We start from the raw sequence: 22,627 nt of genomic DNA, 5'->3' as shown, positions 1-22,627 counted from the left end.
GGGAGGCAGAGTTAGGGTGGTTTTTCACGCCATGAACAAATAGCAATCGCCAATTTATCAATTCGTTTAGCACTCATTTATAGACACTCCACAACCCCCAGTTTAGGGTCCATTCACACATCCGTAGAATGGGTCCGCATCCGTTCCACAATTCTGCGGAATGGGTGCGGACCCATTCATTCTCAATGGGGACGGGAAGGATGTGGACTGCACACATTGTGCTGTCTGCATCCGCATTTCCGATCTGCGGCTCTGTACTTCCGGTCCACGGCCCCCGAAAAAAATAGAACATCTCCTATTCTTGTCCGCAATAGCGGACAAGAATAGACATTTCTATAGGGGTGCCGGCCCAGCGCATTGCGGATCCGCAATACACTACGGATGTGTGAATGGACCCTTACACTGAAAGATGTGCTGCCGGAAAACATTTATCTGCTCGCAAAAACCATTCTGTCAGCTGACAAATGAGCATTTCGTGTATGGTGGCTGGTGGCTTTCTTGTTTACAAGGGCACTGATTGGGGAAAGGCATTTGAATGAGGGCTTGTTCTAGCAATCATCAACCTGTGTAAAAGGGCCCTTAGAGAGACATTGTGCAGAAAGTAGAGATAGGCTTTAAATACCAATAGGGCATGATTTCTTATTAGTACACTTCTTTACATAAGCTGCACGTAGTGTAGTGCTCCTTGAGCGTCCACATTGCATCTTTCTTCTTGTTTAAGAATGAAATTCAATCTTTTATATATTCTGTCTTTTGTGGTGGCCTGTTAACAGCAGAATGGAGCAATTGTGTCTTGTGAACGTATTCTGTTACTGACAGACTTGTGATTACCCAGGACAAGCACAATATTGCATTCAGAAGCAATGTATATAGGCCATTAGTACACTTGTCCATGTCTACAGATAATAATGGCTGGATGTTTTAACAACAGTAGGCAACACACCAAGAGAAGTTTGACAGCACTTAAGGCAAATATTTGCTTAAACTTTCACTGTTTGCCCCAATTGCTTTTAAGCAATTCACTGTCGGCTAAAGGATGTTTTGTCTGCATATTCTTAAAACAGTTGCTCTTTATTTCATAGATATCACTATTGTATGCTGATTAAATCTCCATGGGTAATTGTCTTCATCAAACCTCGAATGGAATATATTTATGCCGTATCAGTTATTTTTTTATTTTTGCAAAAAATATCACAAAACAGGCAACAATCCGTGTGTGGCCAAAGCCTGATTTATTTCTTTGGATCATGTTAAACAACAGGACTAAACATAATGATTGAAAAGACTGATGCAAACTAATATGATTTCTTGTGTCAGTTTACAGTCAGTTTATTTCCTATGTACAATATGACAATGAAGAAGAAATCATATACTACAGATGTTTTGTTAAAGAAGATTTCCGCTGTACACTAGTAAATAAGACGTTAGGCTATTTTCACACTAACGGCAGGACGAATCCGACAGGCTGTTCACCCTGTTGGATCCGTCCTGCCGCTATTTCGCCGTTGACTATAATTGACTATAATGGGGGCGAGGCAGAGCTCCGGCGCAGCACGGCAGTTCACGGTGAGAGGACTAAAAAGTCGGACATGCAGTACTTTTAGTCCGGTGGCCTTTCGCCGTGCACTGCCATGCTGCGCCGGAGCTCCGCCCCGTCCCCATTATAGTCAATGGGGACGGAGCGGCGGTCCGGCAGCACAGCAAAATAGCGGCAGGACGGATCCGACAGGGTGAACAGCCTGTCGGATCTGTCCTGCCGCTAGTGTGAAAGTAGCCTTAGGCTGAGAGTAGAAGTTTGGCTATTTTATATATTTTTTTATTTACAGGATCTAGTAATTTTCTTGCTCCTTTGCAGCAGCAATTTTTGCAAAAATAAAAGCAGGAAGTACAGCCAGTTTCATAGTCAATTTTGAATTAGCCCATGCTAAGTCCCTACAAATCTAGAAACATCCTGATCTGATAATAAGTCTGGAAACGATGTAATGAGTGTAAGAAAGGTTTTAATGAGCTACTTTCACACTTGCGTTCGGGGCGGATCCGTCTGGTGTCTGCACAGACGGATCCGCACCTATAATGCAAACGATGGTATCCGTTCAGAACGGATCCGTCTGCATTATATTTCAGAAAAAAATCTAAGTCTAATTGTTAGTCAGACGGATCGGTCCTGACTTTGCATTGAAAGTCAATGGGGGACGGATCCTTTTTGAAATAGCACCATATTGTGTCAACGTGAAACGGATCCGTCCCCATTGACTTACATTGTAAGTCTGGACGGATCCGTTTGGCTCCGCACGGCCAGGCGGACACCAAAACGCTGCAAGCTGCGTTCGGGTGTCCGCCTCATGAGCGGAATAGAGGCGGAACGGAGCCAAACTGATGCATTGTGAACGGATCCTTATCCACTCAGAATGCATTGTGGATGTACGGATCCGTTCGGGGCCTCTTGTGAGAGCCTTCAAACGGAACTCACAAGCGGAGCCACGAACGCAAGTGTGAAAGTAGCCTTAGCCCTTCATGTACAGGCACAGTTGCTTCAATTTAAGATTCTATTTATTTCAGCTATGTCAACTGTATACAGTATGTATACTTAATATATATCTTAAAAAGGCTGACAATATTTGATTTATTAGAGTGGGTGGAAGATACAAGATTCAAAATTAAAAGAAAGCACAGTGATGAGTTACAGAGCAGTAATGATTTTGGCCAGTGGAGAAGTTGTTGTAGTTTGTGTCATCTGCTCAAGTAAACTCATACAGAAACAAATGTATGAAACACAAAGAACTTATGCCAGTGTAAACTTCAGAAAATTGAAAGGAACAGAAAACTAACTAATAATTAGTGTATATTTTCCTTTAAGTATTGGTAAAGTGCATCAAAATGATGATAATAAATGTTCTATTCCCTGGAAATTGAGAGCTGGAAAGAATACCCTTGAAAGATACAAGAATGAATGCATTTTTGGAAGACACTGTTTTGTTTTGTAGTGTATGTTTTTTTGTGTGTGTCTGAAATCATACTGCCTCATAGAGTCCTGTTTATCAGTATATAAATGTTTCATTTTCAGGATTATACACCCAATGTAGTGCTCGTATATGCTGTGAATAGAACCTTAGATGGACACACTGATCTGAAGACACACATCAGCACGTTTTTTGACAGTTTCTCAACTATTCTAAGCACTGTTTCTCTCAGACTCAAACGTTTCACTTTCATTAAAATGAATATCCATAAGGTGCTTTTATGGTATATCTCATTGGTATCTCAGGCTTTTTGAGCAATGTGCCAGCTGAGGAGAACCAACCATTTTGATGGCTAGTTGGCAGAACTCAGGACTTGAAGATAATTCATGCAGTGCTAAATACAAAGACTTTATTATGTTGGGCCTCTCCACTGCTCCAGTCCTTGCATGAGGGCTTTGTATGTTTAAGTGCCTTGCAACAAAACCGATTGATTCTCTGTGTCACTATGCATATCATTACAGTTGTATGTTTGCTTTATTTCTATTTCTTTTTAACATGCAAATGATTGACAGACTTTGCACAGAATGTGTGCTTATTTTTTTTTTGTATTATATCTTGATGAGGTAAATTGGGCTACATGCTTCTTATATTTTGTGAATGAAGGGAAAACAGTAATTCACCCCATTTTTTGTCTAAAGTAGCAAGGTGTAGTAAAAGTAGAAAACGTATTAGCAATCGCTTATCCACAATAAAAGCTGTCATATTTTTGTGAGATATGGAGTATACTTAGTGCAATTCATAGTATCTGAAAAATTATGGATACATTAATTACTCCAATCATTTGCCTGTCTGGTATGAATGGAATTTGGTTTATGAACTGAAGACAAGCAAAGTGTTATTGAAGTTTTCGTCTAGAGGCCAGTCATTTTTGCTTGTTTGTCCGCCTATTGCATTGAAGTCTGATTACTAAAACAAGAAGGACACATAGCTGTGACTAGCACTAAGTGTCCTTAGTGCCCTCAGAATTGAGTACAAATACTGGGGTGTTCTGGGGTTAGTGAGGACCTGTGACTAGACTATGGGATAATTATTTATTCAAGAATATAAGCCACAGCAATATAAACATAATAGGTCTCATTATGATTGATACTCTCCCCTTATCTGCTTGGATCCTGATACCTTGTTGTATTACTTTAAACAGATATGTCCTCCCCAACAATGAAGAAACCTGAAAAGCCATTGTTTAGTCCGACATCTCCACAGGATTCTTCGAGACTCAGCACTTTTCCCCAGCATCATCATCCAGGGATTCCAGGAGTAGGACATAGTGGTAAGGGCAACAATACTGTCATATAGTCCAGTTTCCCTACCCATGTTATGTGAATGGCTAGAAAAGGTCTTAATGAATAATCCTGAATAAATGAAGTAAGCACTATTGCTTTTATAATGTGTTCTTAATCTTATTGCTTTTAAAAATTGTACCTGAATCAGGAGAGAATTATGAAGGGCACTGATGTATGCTGGCATTGTCTTGTTTGGTTGTCTTTTGCAGGGAGTAGAGCCCCTGGAAGAATTGTAATAACTAAAAGACTGGGAGTAACTTCTTTTCTCCATATACAAAAGAAACATATACTTTTGTGACTTGCACCATTTTTATAGTCTAGTAGATATGTCAATTACTACAGTTTAAGCGGTCACCCACAAGGGGTTCTCTGAGAATTAATAAAATTACAGAAAAAAAAAAACCTTAATATTAATTTATTATAAATATATTCCCAAATACCTTTTGTTAGTTATAATGGCTCGCTTTGCCTATCATCAGGGGAAATAAAATGGCTTCCATCCTGTGAATACACACAAAAGCTGTACTGATCACATAGCTGGACGAGTAACTTCCGAACACGGAAATAGAGAGCCTTCCTAGCCTCCTCTGTGCTCTACTTGTCAGAGATTATAATCCTGAATACAGCTGATTAATTTTATTATAAATACATTCCCCAAATAATTTTCATTGATTTATAATGGTTCATTTTGTCTAGGGAGCAATCATCAGGGAAAATAAAATGGCCGACGTCTTATTAGTACATACAAAACCTGTCCTAATCATGCAGCAGGACAAGTTACTTCAGAACACTTAGATAAAGAGCTGCCTCAGCCTCCTATCTATTTTACTTGTCAGGGATTATGATCCTGAATACAGCTGATAAGATTTTCAGCTGAATCTCTGTAGGAATGGAGTTGATGAGGAGACATGAAGTACAGAGAGGAGGGTGGAGTTGTGGTTAATGAGCAGCAGCACTTGTATGTAGTCAGCTGCATTACCACAGTCCCACATTACCACAGTCTGTTTTGTACTTCCTCTGTACTTTATGTCTCCTCATCAACTCCTTTGCTATAGAGATTCAGCTGAGCATCTTATCAGCTGTATTTAGGAGCATAATCCCTGACAAGTAGGAGAGGAGGACGAGTTAGCTCTTTAGCTCAGTGAAGTAACTTGTCCTACTGTGAAATTAGGACAGGTTTTGTGTGTACTAATAGGACGGCGGCCATTTTATTTTTCCTGAAGTTTGCTCCCAAGACAAAATGAGCCATTATAACGAATGGAATGTATTTGGGAATGTATTTATAATAAAGTAATATTTAAATATTCATTTTATTTTATTAATTCCCGGAGAACCCCTTTAGCGAATTCTTTCTCTTCTTACATAGGAAACTATGGACTATGAATTTGACAAACTTGGAAAAATCATTTTGTTTACTTGAAGCAATTTATATTACATTTGGCTTTTATTAGCATAGAAAAAATAATGGCTACACGAAAATGCAACTTCATAGTTAGATATTTTAAGGCAGGACACATTTCTTTCTTCACTTTGCATACTTGCTTGGAGTGAAAGGTTACATTTCACTAAGGGTACTTTCACACTGGCGTTCACACTGAGTTCCGTCATAGGGGCTCAATACCGGAAAATAACTGATCAGTTTTATCCCCATGAATTCTGAATGGAGAGAAATCCGTTTAGGATGCATCAGGATGTCTTCAGTTCAGTCACTGAATGGCGTTTTGGATGGAGGAAATACCCCAGCATACCGGCAGGCAGTTCCGGCGACAGAACTTCTTACCGGATCACTCTGCCACAAGTGTGAAAGTAGCCTAAGTCCACCCATTGTAATGCACATGCTGCTTAAAACTAGAAATCTCTGTTATTTCTTGAGGTCAGTGCAGCATGCTGTACATTAACTGGAGTTATTTCAGGTACAGTGGGTGAATGAAGTTACACATATGTTTCTGTTTAATGAGTATGGGAATATCTTTGCACAGTTTACTTCATTAAGTTAACTTCATTTTTCTTTCAAGGCTCTGTGCCAAGTAGAATTTTGGCTAACCTATGTATATCGCATTCACTTGTAACTTGGGGCATTCACCTGTGTTCAGTGATTATCTCTGAAATCTGCTTAGTTCACTACAGTATTCTTTGAAATCCCACATTATTTGTGAGATGATTTTAAAATATAGCAACTGTGATGAAAATATGTATAATCCATAGGTTGTTTACTAATTGAGCGTTTCATTTATTGATTTAGTTTGCTCTCACAATTGTTAATGCTCATATAGCAGAAGGACAGGGCTTCTTAACTGTAAGGGGAATATCACCTCACATTTAGCTAGGTGTAATAGCTATTGGCAGACAAAATCTGAAAGAATGCACGTGCAGTGTTTGCTCTACACCTTGTATACTTTTGGCCTTTATTATTGGCTGCCATAGACATGGTTGTTTTTATGGGTGTGTGACCAGTGGAGCTGCACAGGTTGCATCTGTATTCATTATAGAAGGGGGGACTTCATTCTCTAGTTTATTGGTTTGGCAGGGCACTTGCAACTGTCTAGCAATGTTATTTGCACACTGTATGATTGTATTATTTGGGCACTATTTGGTCCATCTTAAAGGAAGGCATGAAGAGAAAGTTCTGCACAGGGCATCATCCAGCCTAAGGCCATCCCTGTTCATAAGCATACAGTTTTTTATGTTTAAAACTATAAAATACAATGTATATTTTACCAGCATCACGCAACTTCTGCATGATATTGATACCTCAGAAAAAACTATTTATACGGGTTTACATGTGTGAGGCCAAGAATGACCATTCCAACTACAGAGCACAGGCAGAGCTTCATTTTAGTGATCTTATTTTCGGCTAAGTACTACAGATGCTGTCAGTGACAGCTTGACACAGTTATCAAGCCCTTAGATTAAGCCATTAACATAGCACTGTTTTAAAAACCACAGTGAAGCTGAAATATGGAAATGATCATTATCAGGCAAAGCAAATCAACTTACATACTTAGAAAGGATCTGGGACAAATATTTGGTTTGATTAGAATACAATTTGTTTCATTCTTCCTCATATTGATTCTCTTTTAATAAAACACAATCTGTTAGTAATTTCTGATCATTTCTCTAAAGAAAATAAATTTTGATGTGGCAAAAAAAAAACTGTTTCCCTATCTGCACTATGAAAATAGACAGAGTTTTCATCTAAAAATGATAATTTACATCTTTTTGAAAAGCTTTTGGTTCTAAATGTCAGTGACGTGGATACGATGAGGAGGTCTAGGGAAGCAAGCATTGTCAAATATATTCTTAGTGTTTAAACTATTTCTACATAGCACTGAGACTGATTCCCATCATCCTTGCCTGCTCTAGTATCCCATAAGTCTTACAGGTATGTAGTGGTCCATTGCAGCCAAAAGTCATTAGGAGTTGATGATGACTTATTTCTCAGTGTAATGTGAAGGAACTCAAAAATGTGGGTTTTGTTATCTTTAAAGACTCTGGAGAAAATACTTAACCAGTAAAAAATGCTTTCTTTCTGGGAATAATGCTTTTATTTCAAGCAATGCTAAATCAGAGAATGGTGTAATTCTTGAAAGCTAAACAAGACTTTGAGCAGCTTGATCTGGGAAACTTGGGCTGTTAGCTCTCAGGGGATGTCTGGTATTTGGACTTCATTTGAATTGCTAGTACAGCCGGGAAAATAATCAAGTGCATGTTGTAGAAGATGAATTACAAGTGTTTGGGGGAGTGTTTTCACAAGTTCAGGTGGGTCAGGCTCACAGCTCTGTAGAGACAAAACAAAATGCTAACATACCATCAACTTTTTTTTTTCTTCTGTGTTGACAGTCATCTCAACCAGGACTTCACCTTCCCCTCTGCCATTTGCAACACAAGCTATTCTTCCTCCCGCCCCAAGTTCCTACTTTTCTCATCCAACAATTCGATATCCTCCACACCTGAACCCTCAGGATCCCCTGAAGAACTATGTTCCTTCTTATGACCCGTCCAGCCCGCAAACAAGCCAGGTAATGGGAATTTCTGATTATACTGATTATGTTTGTGGATAACAGATTGTGAAAGTATGTTATTTTTAATGCAGTCAGTGATCTTCATAGACAAAATACCATAAAGAAGTCTGATCATGAAGAGGTCTATCATCGTTTACACTAGATTTATGGTGTAAATGATGACTGAAATTTACACAGCTACAAACTGGCATAGATTTCATTCTAGGTACATGGACTGCCGGAGGTGGGGCCATTTTAGATGGTAGAAGGGAATCTGTCTCCTCTTTCCAGTATGTTACAAATGGCAATGCATTCTAGTTCAGTTTGCTATAATCACATCTATACCTTAGTATCGCTGTTTGTGCCGCTTTTTCCGATCGGCAGATAATCAAGTTTCTATGATATGCTAATTAGCCCTCCAAGTGACAGGCGGGGAGTGAATAACAGTTGTAGGAACCCAAGCCTGCTTCCATTAAGAGCCCAAGCCTGCCTCTACTCATGTTCCCAGTGCCGCCCCTTGCTCCTTCATGTCTGCCCCCTCCTCTGCGATGTCATGATCTGCACAAAACTCAACTGCTCTGCATATGCGCAATATTTCGGCAACTCACATGATGACCAGATGAGCAGTTTTGTGCATATCATTAAATTGCAGAGGAGAGAGCAGACATGAAGGCGCAAGAGGCAGCATTCGGAACTTGAGTGGAGGTGGGCTTGGGCTCTTCATGAAAGCGGGCTGGGGCACTTGCAAGAGGGGAACTTGGGCTCCCACAACAGTTAAAATTACTCAAGCACTTGGAGTGCTAATCAGCATCTCAAATAAACTTCATTTTCTGCCAATTAGAAACAGCGATATCTCTAACAAAGGCATATTTGTGATGATGGTAAACTGAACTAGAATGCATTGCCACTTGTTACATACACTGAGGCATGTGCAGGGGAATATCAAGACAGGAGTAGAAAATGCAGTTTTTTTCATTTTTACCCATTTTCAGATTTTTTTTCAGGTTCCCAGTACATTGTACAGAATAATAAATGAAGCCATTAGAAAGAACAATTTTATCCCGCACAAAAGAATCTCTCCTATAGCTATGTGAAGAGAAAAATAAAAAGTTATGACTTGAGTACCCATATGAGTACAAAGGTGGTCATGGGTTCAGTGTAGATTACATTTATGCTACATTTATTATCTGTGGCTGTGATCACTGATTGGACCGCCTCCTTGACTTCAAAGCTCAGAATGAACAGGAATTTTTAAATGCATAAAATATAGTTTATACTAACTTTATATATTAGTTTATACTAACTTTTTTTGCTAACTCAAAACTATATATTAATCTGTTCAGCTCCTACCGCTTTATAACATGCTGCCTTCAGCTCTGACACATATCACTTTGTCAATTAAAAAAAAGGAGATCACTTTGAATATCTGCAAAAATAAAATCATGAAAAGAGTAAAGCTTGTACTTGCCTCTGATAAGACATCTCAGAGGAGATGTACATTAGAACTTCATTCTCCTGGCTAATATCATATTTTTGAATGTACAATTTGCTTAAAGCGACCCTCCAGTTTAAGAAAAAAAATCACATTAACTGGGGAATGAACAATACACTTACTTGGTGCCCTACCTTTAATCTTTTTAGTTGCAGATCCTCCAATTTCCGGGCTCTACTTTGCAGAGTAACTGATGCACACAGTGTACTGGTAGTCCAAGACACTTCCTACTTGTCCAGCCCTGTTCTTGGATTGGCCAGCACTGTTCACTTGAGCAATTCTGACCCATCCAACAGCAGCAGGAAGTCTCTTGGGCTACCAATTCACAGCATGCATCAGACAGTCAGACAGACAGAAGTGGCGGGCCATTTTAGATGGCAGAAGAGTAGCCTGTGAATTGGCAAATCTGAAGCTAAAAAGATGAAAATGAGGTCACCATGTAAGTGTTCTGTTTGTTCCTAAGTTAATGTAAAAAAAAATGTCTTGAACTTGAGGGTGCTTCATTTAGCCTTAGTATAAATTTACTGACTACAAGAAGGTGTGTGAAAAATATGGTTGGATTACACCTCCCCTTCAGCAGTTGATATTATCCTTAAAGGGGTTTTCCCACAAATAATATTTTACATTTATTAAATCAGCACCGGGATCTGAATACTTTTATAGTTGCATAGAATTAAAAATTGTAGTAAAATGTATCTGCTATTTGTTTTGTTTCTTATTTCTTTGTCCTGCTCAGTAAGATGGCCGCACATGCTCAGTTTCATCCTCCAACTTCCTCCTAAGTTGTGATAGGGAGAGCTGAGACCCTTAGCTGCAGCAGAAAAGACAGTCCCCTTGAGCTGTCAACTTAAAATAAATCTATCAGAGCAATGGATGGGGAGATCTCTGGTCCATGTGAGGTACAGGGCTGGTTCTAGCTTTGTTAGAAAGATATTTTCATATACTATATGATGTATGATTTTCATTTTTTACATTAATCATGGGATAACTCCTTTAAGTTTTCTGCAGTTATTAAACAGAAAATGTGAGCAGTCTCATTAAGTTATGTTCATCTAGTTCCATCAGCGCCTTAAAGCAAATAATACATGCTTAATGCATTGCTAATCCTCTCACCCTCACCTAGAAAACATCTCTGGTATTCATCTCTACCTCACCAGTGACACTTCTTAAGCACTAATCCTAGCTCTGATCATTTGTCATTTTGACTACTATAACTTTCTACTAATTAACATTCCACCACTGGCTTCAGTTCAGTCCAACATGAACGCAGCAGCCAAGTTGATCTTTTTGTCTATACGTCTATGCTAAGGCCTCATTACACTAGTCTACGAAGCTCTTCACTGTGCGTGGCCATCACAATCCAAATTCCTCTCCTTCTACAATATCCTTCTTGTCTTTTATGAGAATAAAAGGATTGGGCATATTAAAGCCTAGCATACCCTACCCTTGCCCAACATCTACTGTCATGGGAGAGTCGAGATACCCCCATGTGCATTAGATGGTTGGCTGTTTCCAACGAAATCAGCGGATTCAGCCTACACTCATCTATTGTGCATGGCCACATTTATGCTTGCTCCCAGTTTTAAACATCCCTTGAAAACTCTTTTTTTCTTTGTCCCACAACCATAGTCCATATATAACCTGATCTGGCAACAGACATCTGCACCCCATCTTGTCCTGAACTAGCTACCCCACATCAGTTTGCACTTTATAACTGTGTTGGATCAGACACTGGCTGGGTTCTGGGTTATTGTAGTTTTATTTCTTTTCCCATTGCCAACACAAGGAGCTGACCTCTGGGCAAAAAATACCACTGTTGCACCTATTGTGTCACTCCCCCAGTTCCATCAGATTGTATGAGCTCATAGACAGTGACCTCTCTCTAATTGTCTCACTGTTTATATTCTATATGTTGGCTTCAAATAAGGAACTTATTAAATTTGTACAAATAAAATCTTTTATTTTTATGGTTATTCTGTAGGACCTGTTTTTGCCTTTGTGTTAGTGACCTATGTTTGATGTGAAAGATTTGTTTCGACATCTTTTGGATTTCTTGCAGCAATTCTATGACACTGCTACGGATTCCTCTTTGATTTAATGTAGTTACATAGTAGATGCATTTATTTTTGTTAAAGCAACATACCCTACAATATTAACTAAATATTATAAATGCATTATTAAAGACAGTCGGCGTGCAAATTATCGGAAACAAGCATTAATTGGCATGCTTATTCCTGATAATTGGCTTGTCTAATCGAGCAATCGATCAGCTGATAAACAAGCAAATGCTCATTCATCAGCTGATGGGCATCTTTCATCAGGATGAAAGATGTCTGATTATCAGTAGCACATCTCTGTGTAATCAGAGATGTGCTGCAGATAATGAATAGAAGAGAAGGTATGAAGGAACCGTTCTTACCGCATTCAGTATGCATCGGCCTGTGTAATCAGGGATGTGCTGCAGATAATGAATAGAAGAGAAGGTATGAAGGAACCGTTCTTACCGCATTCAGTATGCATCGGCCTGTGTAATCAGGGATGTGCTGCAGATAATGAATAGAAGAGAAGGTATGAAGGAACCGTTCTTACCGCATTCAGTATGCATCGGCCTGTGTAATCAGGGATGTGCTGCAGATAATGAATAGAAGAGAAGGTATGAAGGAACCGTTCTTACCGCATTCAGTATGCATCGGCCTGTGTAATCAGGGATGTGCTGCAGATAATGAATAGAAGAGAAGGTATGAAGGAACTGTCCCTACCGCATTCAGTATGCATCGGCCTGTGTTATCAGGGATGTGCTGCAGATAATGAATAGAAGAGAAGGTATGAAGGAACCGTTCTTACCGCATTCAGTATGCATCGGCCTGTGTAATCAGGGATGTGCTGCAGATAATGAATAGAAGAGATGGTATGAAGGAACCGTTCCTACCGCATTCAGTATGCATCGACATGTGTAATCAGAGATGTGCTGCAGATAATGAATAGAAGAGATGGTATGAAGGAACCGTTCTTACCGCATTCAGTATGCATCGGCCTGTGTAATCAGGGATGTGCTGCAGATAATGAATAGAAGAGATGGTATGAAGGAACAGTTCCTACCGCATTCAGTATGCATCGGCCTGTGTAATCAGGGATGTGCTGCAGATAATGAATAGAAGAGATGGTATGAAGGAACAGTTCCTACCGCATTCAGTATGCATCGGCCTGTGTAATCAGGGATGTGCTGCAGATAATGAATAGAAGAGAAGGTATGAAAGAACCGTTCCTACCGCATTCAGTATGCATCGACCTGTGTAATCAGAGATGTGCTGCAGATAATGAATAGAAGAGAAGGTATGAAGGAACCGTTCCTACCGCATTCAGTATGCATCGACCTGTGTAATCAGAGATGTTCTGCAGATAATGAATAGAAGAGAAGGTATGAAGGAACTGTTCCTACCTCATTCAGTATGCATCGACCTGTGTAATCAGAGATGTGCTGCAGATAATGAATAGAAGAGAAGTCATGAAGGAACTGTTCCTACCGCATTCAGTATGCACCGACCTGTGTAATCAGGGATGTGCTTCAGATAATGAATAGAAGAGAAGGTATGAAGGAACCGTCCCTACCGCATTCAGTATGCATCGGCCTGTGTAATCAGAGATGTGCTGCAGATAAAGAATAGAAGAGAAGGTATGAAGGAACCGTTCCTACCGCATTCAGTATGCATCGGCCTGTGTGATCAGGGGTGTGCTGCAGATAATGAATAGAAGAGAAGGTATGAAGGAACCGTTCCTACCGCATTCAGTATGCATCGACCTGTGTAATCAGAGATGTGCTGCAGATAATGAATAGAAGAGAAGGTATGAAGGAACTGTTCCTACCTCATTCAGTATGCATCGACCTGTGTAATCAGAGATGTGCTTCAGATAATGAATAGAAGAGAAGTCATGAAGGAACTGTTCCTACCGCATTCAGTATGCATCGGCCTGTGTAATCAGGGATGTGCTGCAGATAATGAATAGAAGAGATGGTATGAAGGAACTGTTCCTACCGCATTCAGTATGCATCGACCTGTGTAATCAGGGATGTGCTGCAGATAATGAATAGAAGAGATGGTATGAAGGAACTGTTCCTTCCGCATTCAGTATGCATCGACCTGTGTAATCAGGGATGTGCTGCAGATAATGAATAGAAGAGATGGTATGAAGGAACTGTTCCTACCGCATTCAGTATGCATCGGCCTTTGTAATCAGGGATGTGCTTCAGATAATGAATAGAAGAGAAGGTATGAAGGAACTGTCCCTACCGCATTCAGTATGCATCGGCCTGTGTAATCAGGGATGTGCTGCAGATAATGAATAGAAGAGATGGTATGAAAGAACTGTTCCTACCGCATTCCGTATGCATCGGCCTGTGTAATCAGGGATGTGCTGCAGATAAAGAATAGAAGAGAAGGTATGAAGGAACCGTTCCTACCGCATTCAGTATGCATCGGCCTGTGTGATCAGGGATGTGCTTCAGATAATGAATAGAAGAGAAGGTATGAAGGAACCGTCCCTACCGCATTCAGTATGCATCGGCCTGTGTAATCAGAGATGTGCTGCAGATAAAGAATAGAAGAGAAGGTATGAAGGAACCGTTCCTACCGCATTCAGTATGCATCGACCTGTGTAATCAGAGATGTGCTGCAGATAATGAATAGAAGAGAAGGTATGAAGGAACTGTTCCTACCTCATTCAGTATGCATCGACATGTGTAATCAGAGATGTGCTGCAGATAATGAATAGAAGAGAAGTCATGAAGGAACTGTTCCTACCGCATTCAGTATGCACCGACCTGTGTAATCAGGGATGTGCTGCAGATAATGAATAGAAGAGATGGTATGAAGGAACTGTTCCTTCCGCATTCAGTATGCATCGACCTGTGTAATCAGGGATGTGCTGCAGATAATGAATAGAAGAGATGGTATGAAGGAACTGTTCCTACCGCATTCAGTATGCATCGGCCTTTGTAATCAGGGATGTGCTTCAGATAATGAATAGAAGAGAAGGTATGAAGGAACTGTCCCTACCGCATTCAGTATGCATCGGCCTGTGTAATCAGGGATGTGCTGCAGATAATGAATAGAAGAGATGGTATGAAAGAACTGTTCCTACCGCATTCCGTATGCATCGGCCTGTGTAATCAGGGATGTGCTGCAGATAAAGAATAGAAGAGAAGGTATGAAGGAACCGTTCCTACCGCATTCAGTATGCATCGGCCTGTGTGATCAGGGATGTGCTTCAGATAATGAATAGAAGAGAAGGTATGAAGGAACCGTCCCTACCGCATTCAGTATGCATCGGCCTGTGTAATCAGAGATGTGCTTCAGATAATGAATAGAAGAGAAGGTATGAAGGAACCGTCCCTACCGCATTCAGTATGCATCGGCCTGTGTAATCAGAGATGTGCTGCAGATAAAGAATAGAAGAGAAGGTATGAAGGAACCGTTCCTACCGCATTCAGTATGCATCGGCCTGTGTAATCAGGGATGTGCTGCAGATAAAGAATAGAAGAGAAGGTATGAAGGAACCGTTCCTACCGCATTCAGTATGCATCGGCCTGTGTGATCAGGGATGTGCTGCAGATAATGAATAGAAAAGATGGTATGAAGGAACTGTTCCTACCGCATTCAGTATGCATCGACCTGTGTAATCAGGGATGTGCTGCAGATAATGAATAGAAGAGATGGTATGAAGGAACTGTTCCTACCGCATTCAGTATGCATCGGCCTGTGTAATCAGGGATGTGCTTCAGATAATGAATAGAAGAGAAGGTATGAAGGAACTGTCCCTACCGCATTCAGTATGCATCGGCCTGTGTAATCAGAGATGTGCTGCAGATAATGAATAGAAGAGAAGGTATGAAGGATCTGTTCCTACCGCATTCAGTATGCATCGGCCTGTGTAATCAGGGATGTGCTGCAGATAAAGAATAGAAGAGAAGGTATGAAGGAACCGTTCTTACCGCATTCAGTATGCATCGGCCTGTGTAATCAGAGATGTGCTGCAGATAATGAATAGAAGAGAAGGTATGAAGGATCTGTTCCTACCGCATTCAGTATGCATCGGCCTGTGTAATCAGGGATGTGCTTCAGATAATGAATAGAAGAGATGGTATGAAGGAACTGTTCCTACCGCATTCAGTATGCATCGGCCTGTGTAATCAGGGATGTGCTTCAGATAATGAATAGAAGAGATGGTATGAAAGAACTGTTCCTACCGCATTCCGTATGCATCGGCCTGTGTAATCAGGGATGTGCTGCAGATAAAGAATAGAAGAGAAGGTATGAAGGAACCGTTCCTACCGCATTCAGTATGCATCGGCCTGTGTGATCAGGGATGTGCTTCAGATAATGAATAGAAGAGAAGGTATGAAGGAACCGTCCCTACCGCATTCAGTATGCATCGGCCTGTGTAATCAGAGATGTGCTTCAGATAATGAATAGAAGAGAAGGTATGAAGGAACCGTCCCTACCGCATTCAGTATGCATCGGCCTGTGTAATCAGAGATGTGCTGCAGATAAAGAATAGAAGAGAAGGTATGAAGGAACCGTTCCTACCGCATTCAGTATGCATCGGCCTGTGTAATCAGGGATGTGCTGCAGATAAAGAATAGAAGAGAAGGTATGAAGGAACCGTTCCTACCGCATTCAGTATGCATCGGCCTGTGTGATCAGGGATGTGCTGCAGATAATGAATAGAAAAGATGGTATGAAGGAACTGTTCCTACCGCATTCAGTATGCATCGACCTGTGTAATCAGGGATGTGCTGCAGATAATGAATAGAAGAGATGGTATGAAGGAACTGTTCCTACCGCATTCAGTATGCATCGGCCTGTGTAATCAGGGATGTGCTTCAGATAATGAATAGAAGAGAAGGTATGAAGGAACTGTCCCTACCGCATTCAGTATGCATCGGCCTGTGTAATCAGAGATGTGCTGCAGATAATGAATAGAAGAGAAGGTATGAAGGATCTGTTCCTACCGCATTCAGTATGCATCGGCCTGTGTAATCAGGGATGTGCTGCAGATAAAGAATAGAAGAGAAGGTATGAAGGAACCGTTCTTACCGCATTCAGTATGCATCGGCCTGTGTAATCAGAGATGTGCTGCAGATAATGAATAGAAGAGAAGGTATGAAGGATCTGTTCCTACCGCATTCAGTATGCATCGGCCTGTGTAATCAGGGATGTGCTTCAGATAATGAATAGAAGAGATGGTATGAAGGAACTGTTCCTACCGCATTCAGTATGCATCGGCCTGTGTAATCAGGGATGTGCTTCAGATAATGAATAGAAGAGAAGGTATGAAGGAACTGTCCCTACCGCATTCAGTATGCATCGGCCTGTGTAATCAGAGATGTGCTGCAGATAATGAATAGAAGAGATGGTATGAAGGAACCGTTCCTACCGCATTCAGTATGCATCGGCCTGTGTGATCAGGGATGTGCTGCAGATAATGAATAGAAGAGAAGGTATGAAGGATCTGTTCCTACCGCATTCAGTATGCATCGGCCTGTGTAATCAGGGATGTGCTGCAGATAATGAATAGCAGAGATGGTATGAAGGAACTGTTCCTACCGCATTCAGTATGCATCGACCTGTGTAATCAGGGATGTGCTGCAGATAATGGATAGAAGAGAAGGTATGAAGGAACCGTTCCTACCGCATTCAGTATGCATCGGCCTGTGTAATCAGGGATGTGCTGCAGATAATGGATAGAAGAGAAGGTATGAAGGAACTGTTCCTACCGCATTCAGTATGCATCGGCCTGTGTAATCAGGGATGTGCTGCAGATAATGGATAGAAGAGATGGTATGAAGGAACCGTTCCTACCGCATTCAGTATGCATCGGCCTGTGTAATCAGGGATGTGCTGCAGATAATGGATAGAAGAGAAGGTATGAAGGAACCGTTCCTACCGCATTCAGTATGCATCGACCTGTGTAATCAGAGATGTGCTGCAGATAATGAATAGAAGAGAAGGTATGAAGGAACCGTTCCTACCGCATTCAGTATGCATCGGCCTGTGTAATCAGGGATGTGCTGCAGATAATGGATAGAAGAGAAGGTATGAAGGAACTGTTCCTACCGCATTCAGTATGCATCGGCCTGTGTAATCAGGGATGTGCTGCAGATAATGAATAGAAGAGAAGGTATGAAGGAACCGTTCCTACCGCATTCAGTATGCATCGACCTGTGTAATCAGGGATGTGCTGCAGATAATGAATAGAAGAGAAGGTATGAAGGAACCGTTCCTACCGCATTCAGTATGCATCGGCCTGTGTAATCAGGGATGTGCTGCAGATAATGGATAGAAGAGATGGTATGAAGGAACCGTTCCTACCGCATTCAGTATGCATTGGCCTGTGTAATCAGGGATGTGCTGCAGATAATGGATAAAAGAGAAGGTATGAAGGAACCGTTCCTACCGCATTCAGTATGCATCGGCCTGTGTAATCAGGCCGGTGCAAACAAGCACAGATAGATGTGTTATGATCCATTGGTGCTTACTCTTCCCAAAGATTGGGCAGTGTAATATCAACCTTAGGATCCGTTCACACAAGGTTTTTTGATGGTGTTTTTTTCTCGTTTTCTGTGCGGGATCCGCACATAAAATGCATAAAAAAAAGCATTTTTTTCCCACAATTTAAAAAACTGCATGGAAAAAAGAAGCAGCATGCGCTATCTTGTAGGGGAATCTGCACTGATTCTCCCATTCAAATGAATGAGAAGCTGGAAAAAAAACATATGTGCCAAAAACTGTACCAATACTGCCCAGAAAATCTGCATGGATTCCACGCTGATTTTTTCAGCTCATTTTCAAAATCCGCTGTGGGAAAACATCCCCTTATTGTAGCTATTCAGCTGTATAATAACACCTAAAGTCTCATTTTATGAAGGAAAACTGGAGCTGATGCTGTAGAATGAAAAACATATAGAAAGGTGTTTTCATGTAAAATATTTCCCACATGTGACAAAAAATCAACAGAGCCATTTACTGTATATAGGCCTTCTTCCTCTCTTACTTAAAGTGTCATTAAAGGGAATGTGTCAATTGTTTCTGCCAGTTAAAACCAGATGGTGACACATATCCTTTTTTCTAGTTGGCCAACTTGCTTGAGCTGTTGTTAATAGCGTTTAAAGATATACTTTACAGCAGCCATCATGGGCCGGAGAGGACCCTATTGACTTTTATGGTAGAGTTTTCTAGGCATGCTCTGTGACCATTGTGCAGAGGTTAGGAGGGAGTAGATAAGCTATGATAATCACCTATTGTAAGTGTTTTCTGTATATAGGTGATATATGCCATTCTAATCCTGCCTGTAATGATAAGCAGATAAATGCAGTGAAGTGTAGTAAAATCTGTACAGTCCAAGAAGTGGCAACTGTTATTATGCTTAGTGGCCAGTGCAAAAAATGGCGGGTTTTATTTTATTTTATTTTTTTGCAAATAAACATTCAAACCACACCCCTACCTCTTGGTCAGATGGCCTTAAGCCATTTACTGTGGAATATCACACAATCTACATATTACTAGACTGGTAGGTATACATAGTTGTGTAGCAATGCATCATTTTGTGACTAGGGTTTAAAACCTCCATATTTAACCCTTTAGTGACTAGTTTGTTTTGGGCCTTAAAGACCAAGCAATTTGTTTTCATTTTTTCAACATTGCCTTCTAATAGCTATAACTTTTTTTTTTCTCCTGAACTTGTCTTATTTACACATAAGTAAACACTGACACACTGGATCATTGTGTATAGTCTGTATCTTGTTCCCCCTTCCCTTGTAGATTGTAAACCCTCATGGGCAGGGTCCTTACCCGCCTCTTTACTAGTCTATTAGTAAATTCACGCTCATTGTACTTGTTTGGTGTTATATTATGTATGGATACCCTCTTTTAGACATACAGCACCTTGGAATTGCATTAACTACATCTCTTCATTATGTGATTTATTCTTCTTTCTTATTACCTTTCTCTGCTCTGTACAAATAAACTTTAGCCTAGGTTTGTGTCCTTGGGTCCTATTTGTTATAGTCACATTTTGCTAAAGCACGCTGAAGTGATGTGAAGTAAGATATCAATTGGTAAATTAATTACTTTATGTTTGACTACTGCCCACAGCATTCAGCAACATAAAGGGTGCATTTAGGTTACCAGATATAGAAAATCACAAATATTTTTGGAATGTACCCTCTATATGACCAGTTTTATCAGCTTAATGATCAATATGTTTGGGGGACTGCAAGTAGCAACAGCAGGAATGCAATATGTGCTGGCAGTATGGCAAACTTGGCTTGGTACATAATGTGATACAGAGGACAGTACTGCAAAAAGGTCAAAAAGCAAAGCATCTGCTGCAAAGTGGGCCAACAGCTGTAAAAAGTCTCACAGGATCTGATGAGACATGCTGTGCAATGTGGTTTATTTGGCTTTAAGGCCCAGAGTAATATGTTATAGCCTTGTGTCAGCAGAACAGATCAATGTGCATAGCATGTAACAGACTTCATCAACTCCAAGTGTTCACAATTGATTGCTATATATCCAAGAAAAAATGAAGGAACAATTAATTTTAGACTTTGAGTACTGTATTTTCCGGCGTATAAGATGATTTACTAACACTAGAAATTATTTTCAAAAGTCGGGGGTGGTCTTATACGCCGGGTATAAGGCAGTACATGGGTGAAGGTAGGAGTCCCTCCCTCCCCCCTGTACTGCCGCGCCCCGAATACTGGATCCCAGTGCCGCCCCTTTCTTAATTTATTCACTGTAGGGCTGCATCGATTAATCAACGTTATCGAATAATCGGCCAATTCGTTGCAATGCGGGCGGGAGCGGGCTGTCAGGCACTATGCCTGCGGGTCCCGTAAATCCTGCACGCTCCCGCACTGCCGCAGTTAAGTCCCTGATACATCTCTGGCTGCAATGCTTCACAGCGCAGCAATGTATCAGCCGGGAGGGAGGAGGGACTGGAGGCGGAAACTTAGCAGTATAATATCTAAAGACTATTCCTTAACCGGCAGTAACTTGAACTTTAAATCAGCGCTGTGGAGCTTCATTGTAAGGTAATAAAGATCATAGCGCTGATTTAAAGTTCAAGTTACTGCCGGTTAAGGAATAGTCTTTAGATGTTATACTGCTGTGAGTGGCGGGGCCGGTGTATTGGGGACACTGTTATGGGGGAGATCTGTGGATGACACATATAGCATAAGATGCTATATAGTGTCATCTATAGATCCCCCCATAACAGTGTCATCCACAGATACCCCTCCCCATAGCAGTGTCATCCACAGATCCCCCTCCCCATAACAGTACCATCCACAGATCCCCCTCCCCATAACAGTGCCATCCACAGATCCCCTCCCCATAACAGTGCCATCCACAGATCCCATCCATAACAGTGCCATCCACAGATCTCATCCATAACAGTGCCATCCACAGATCCCCCATGGCAATGGACCCACCATCTTTTCCCAGCCCCTAGTAGTTTCTATGTGGAAACTGGAAATGTGAAAAGTTAAAGATAGGTTACCATGGCAGCCAGGACGCTACTGAAGCCCTGGCTGCCATGGTCAGTTCCCTGGACTGGAGAAGATCGTCTTAGAGACAGGGAGGGCTGGGCAGGCAGGGGTAGTCTTATACAACGAGATTAGCCCAAACCCTATATTTTAAATTGAAAAGTTGGGGGTCGTCTTATACGCCAGAAAATACGGTAATTTTAAAATTTTTATTCTAGCTTTTAGGTTTTGTTGTAGTGACTGCAGCTATCTTGTATATATTGTTGATCAATAGCCCGTATCTTTTTATTCCTGGATATTGAAAGCCAGCAAGCTAAATAGATAAATGTAAAACATGCACCACAAATTTTGCAATTCTTCCACTAGGGAAACATGGTCTTTTAAGAAAGAAAATAATGTATGAAATATAATATCTGTGTACAATGTACGGCCTTCCCGTACGGAAATATCTGCATCTGTAAAAAGGGTTCCCGTTTAACAGCACTACAGATGGAAATAACAGATACCATGCCAGGTTTTACTTAGAATGAACTGTTCTTCCCCAGCCACGCTTTGTACTGATCTCTTTTAGATTGTTAGGACAAGCAACTGAGCTGTCTTGTAGTCCCCACAGCAATTTTGTGGTGTAATTACCGTACATTACCATTGCATTGATTATAGAGATAACTATGCCATTCAAGTGAACATGTAGGGGAAAAATATTAATTTATAGTTATAGAGCTCGTATTGGTTTAAAGCGAGAAACTAAGAGGACAATATTCTATCTGTGGGTTAAGTAAAACTAATTTTATGATAAAAACAATAAATCAGCTCTGTGCCCCATGGATCATGAACAAGAGCTTGAATAGGATTCTGGAGTGACTAAAAATACAGTGGTGCTTTAAAGTTTCCGAACCCTTCAAATTTTTCTATATTTCTGCATAACTGACCTAAAACTGCATCAGATTTTCAGTCCTAAGTAGATAAGGATAACCAAATAAAAAATAAAGTCTAAAATATTATACTTGGTCATTTATTTTCTGGAGAAATTATCCAATATTACATGTCTGTGAGGGGAAATAGTTTGTGAACCCTTGTTTTCTGTATCTAATGTGACCCCTTTGTGCAGCAATAACTGCAACTAAATGGATCATGGACAAGAGCTTGAATAGGTTTCTGGAGTGACTAAAAATACAGTGGTGCTTTAAAGTTTCTGAACCCTTAAAATTTTTCTTAGTCCTGTGTAGATAAGGATAAGCAAGTCAAAAAAAGTCAAAATATTACATGTCTGTGAGTGAAAAAAGTTT

At 40.6% G+C, this 22,627-nt stretch overlaps 1 protein-coding gene across 4 annotated transcripts in view; it reads left to right on the top strand.

The window, feature by feature from the left end:
* Positions 1-22,627, top strand: part of NFIB (nuclear factor I B) — a 246,934-nt gene that overhangs the window by 181,943 nt on the left and 42,364 nt on the right. For all 4 annotated transcript variants that reach the window (XM_040417163.1, XM_040417162.1, XM_040417164.1 and 1 more), the window contains 2 exons: positions 4,162-4,290; positions 8,144-8,322. In XM_040417163.1, coding sequence (XP_040273097.1) covers positions 4,162-4,290; positions 8,144-8,322 — 308 coding nt within the window. The remainder of the gene's footprint in view (positions 1-4,161; positions 4,291-8,143; positions 8,323-22,627) is intronic.

Source organism: Bufo bufo, chromosome 2, assembly GCF_905171765.1.
Source record: "Bufo bufo chromosome 2, aBufBuf1.1, whole genome shotgun sequence".
NCBI classification, from domain to species: Eukaryota; Metazoa; Chordata; class Amphibia; order Anura; family Bufonidae; genus Bufo; species Bufo bufo.
Note: the sequence above shows the minus strand (reverse complement) of the source record. Positions and strands in the feature narration are given on the sequence as shown.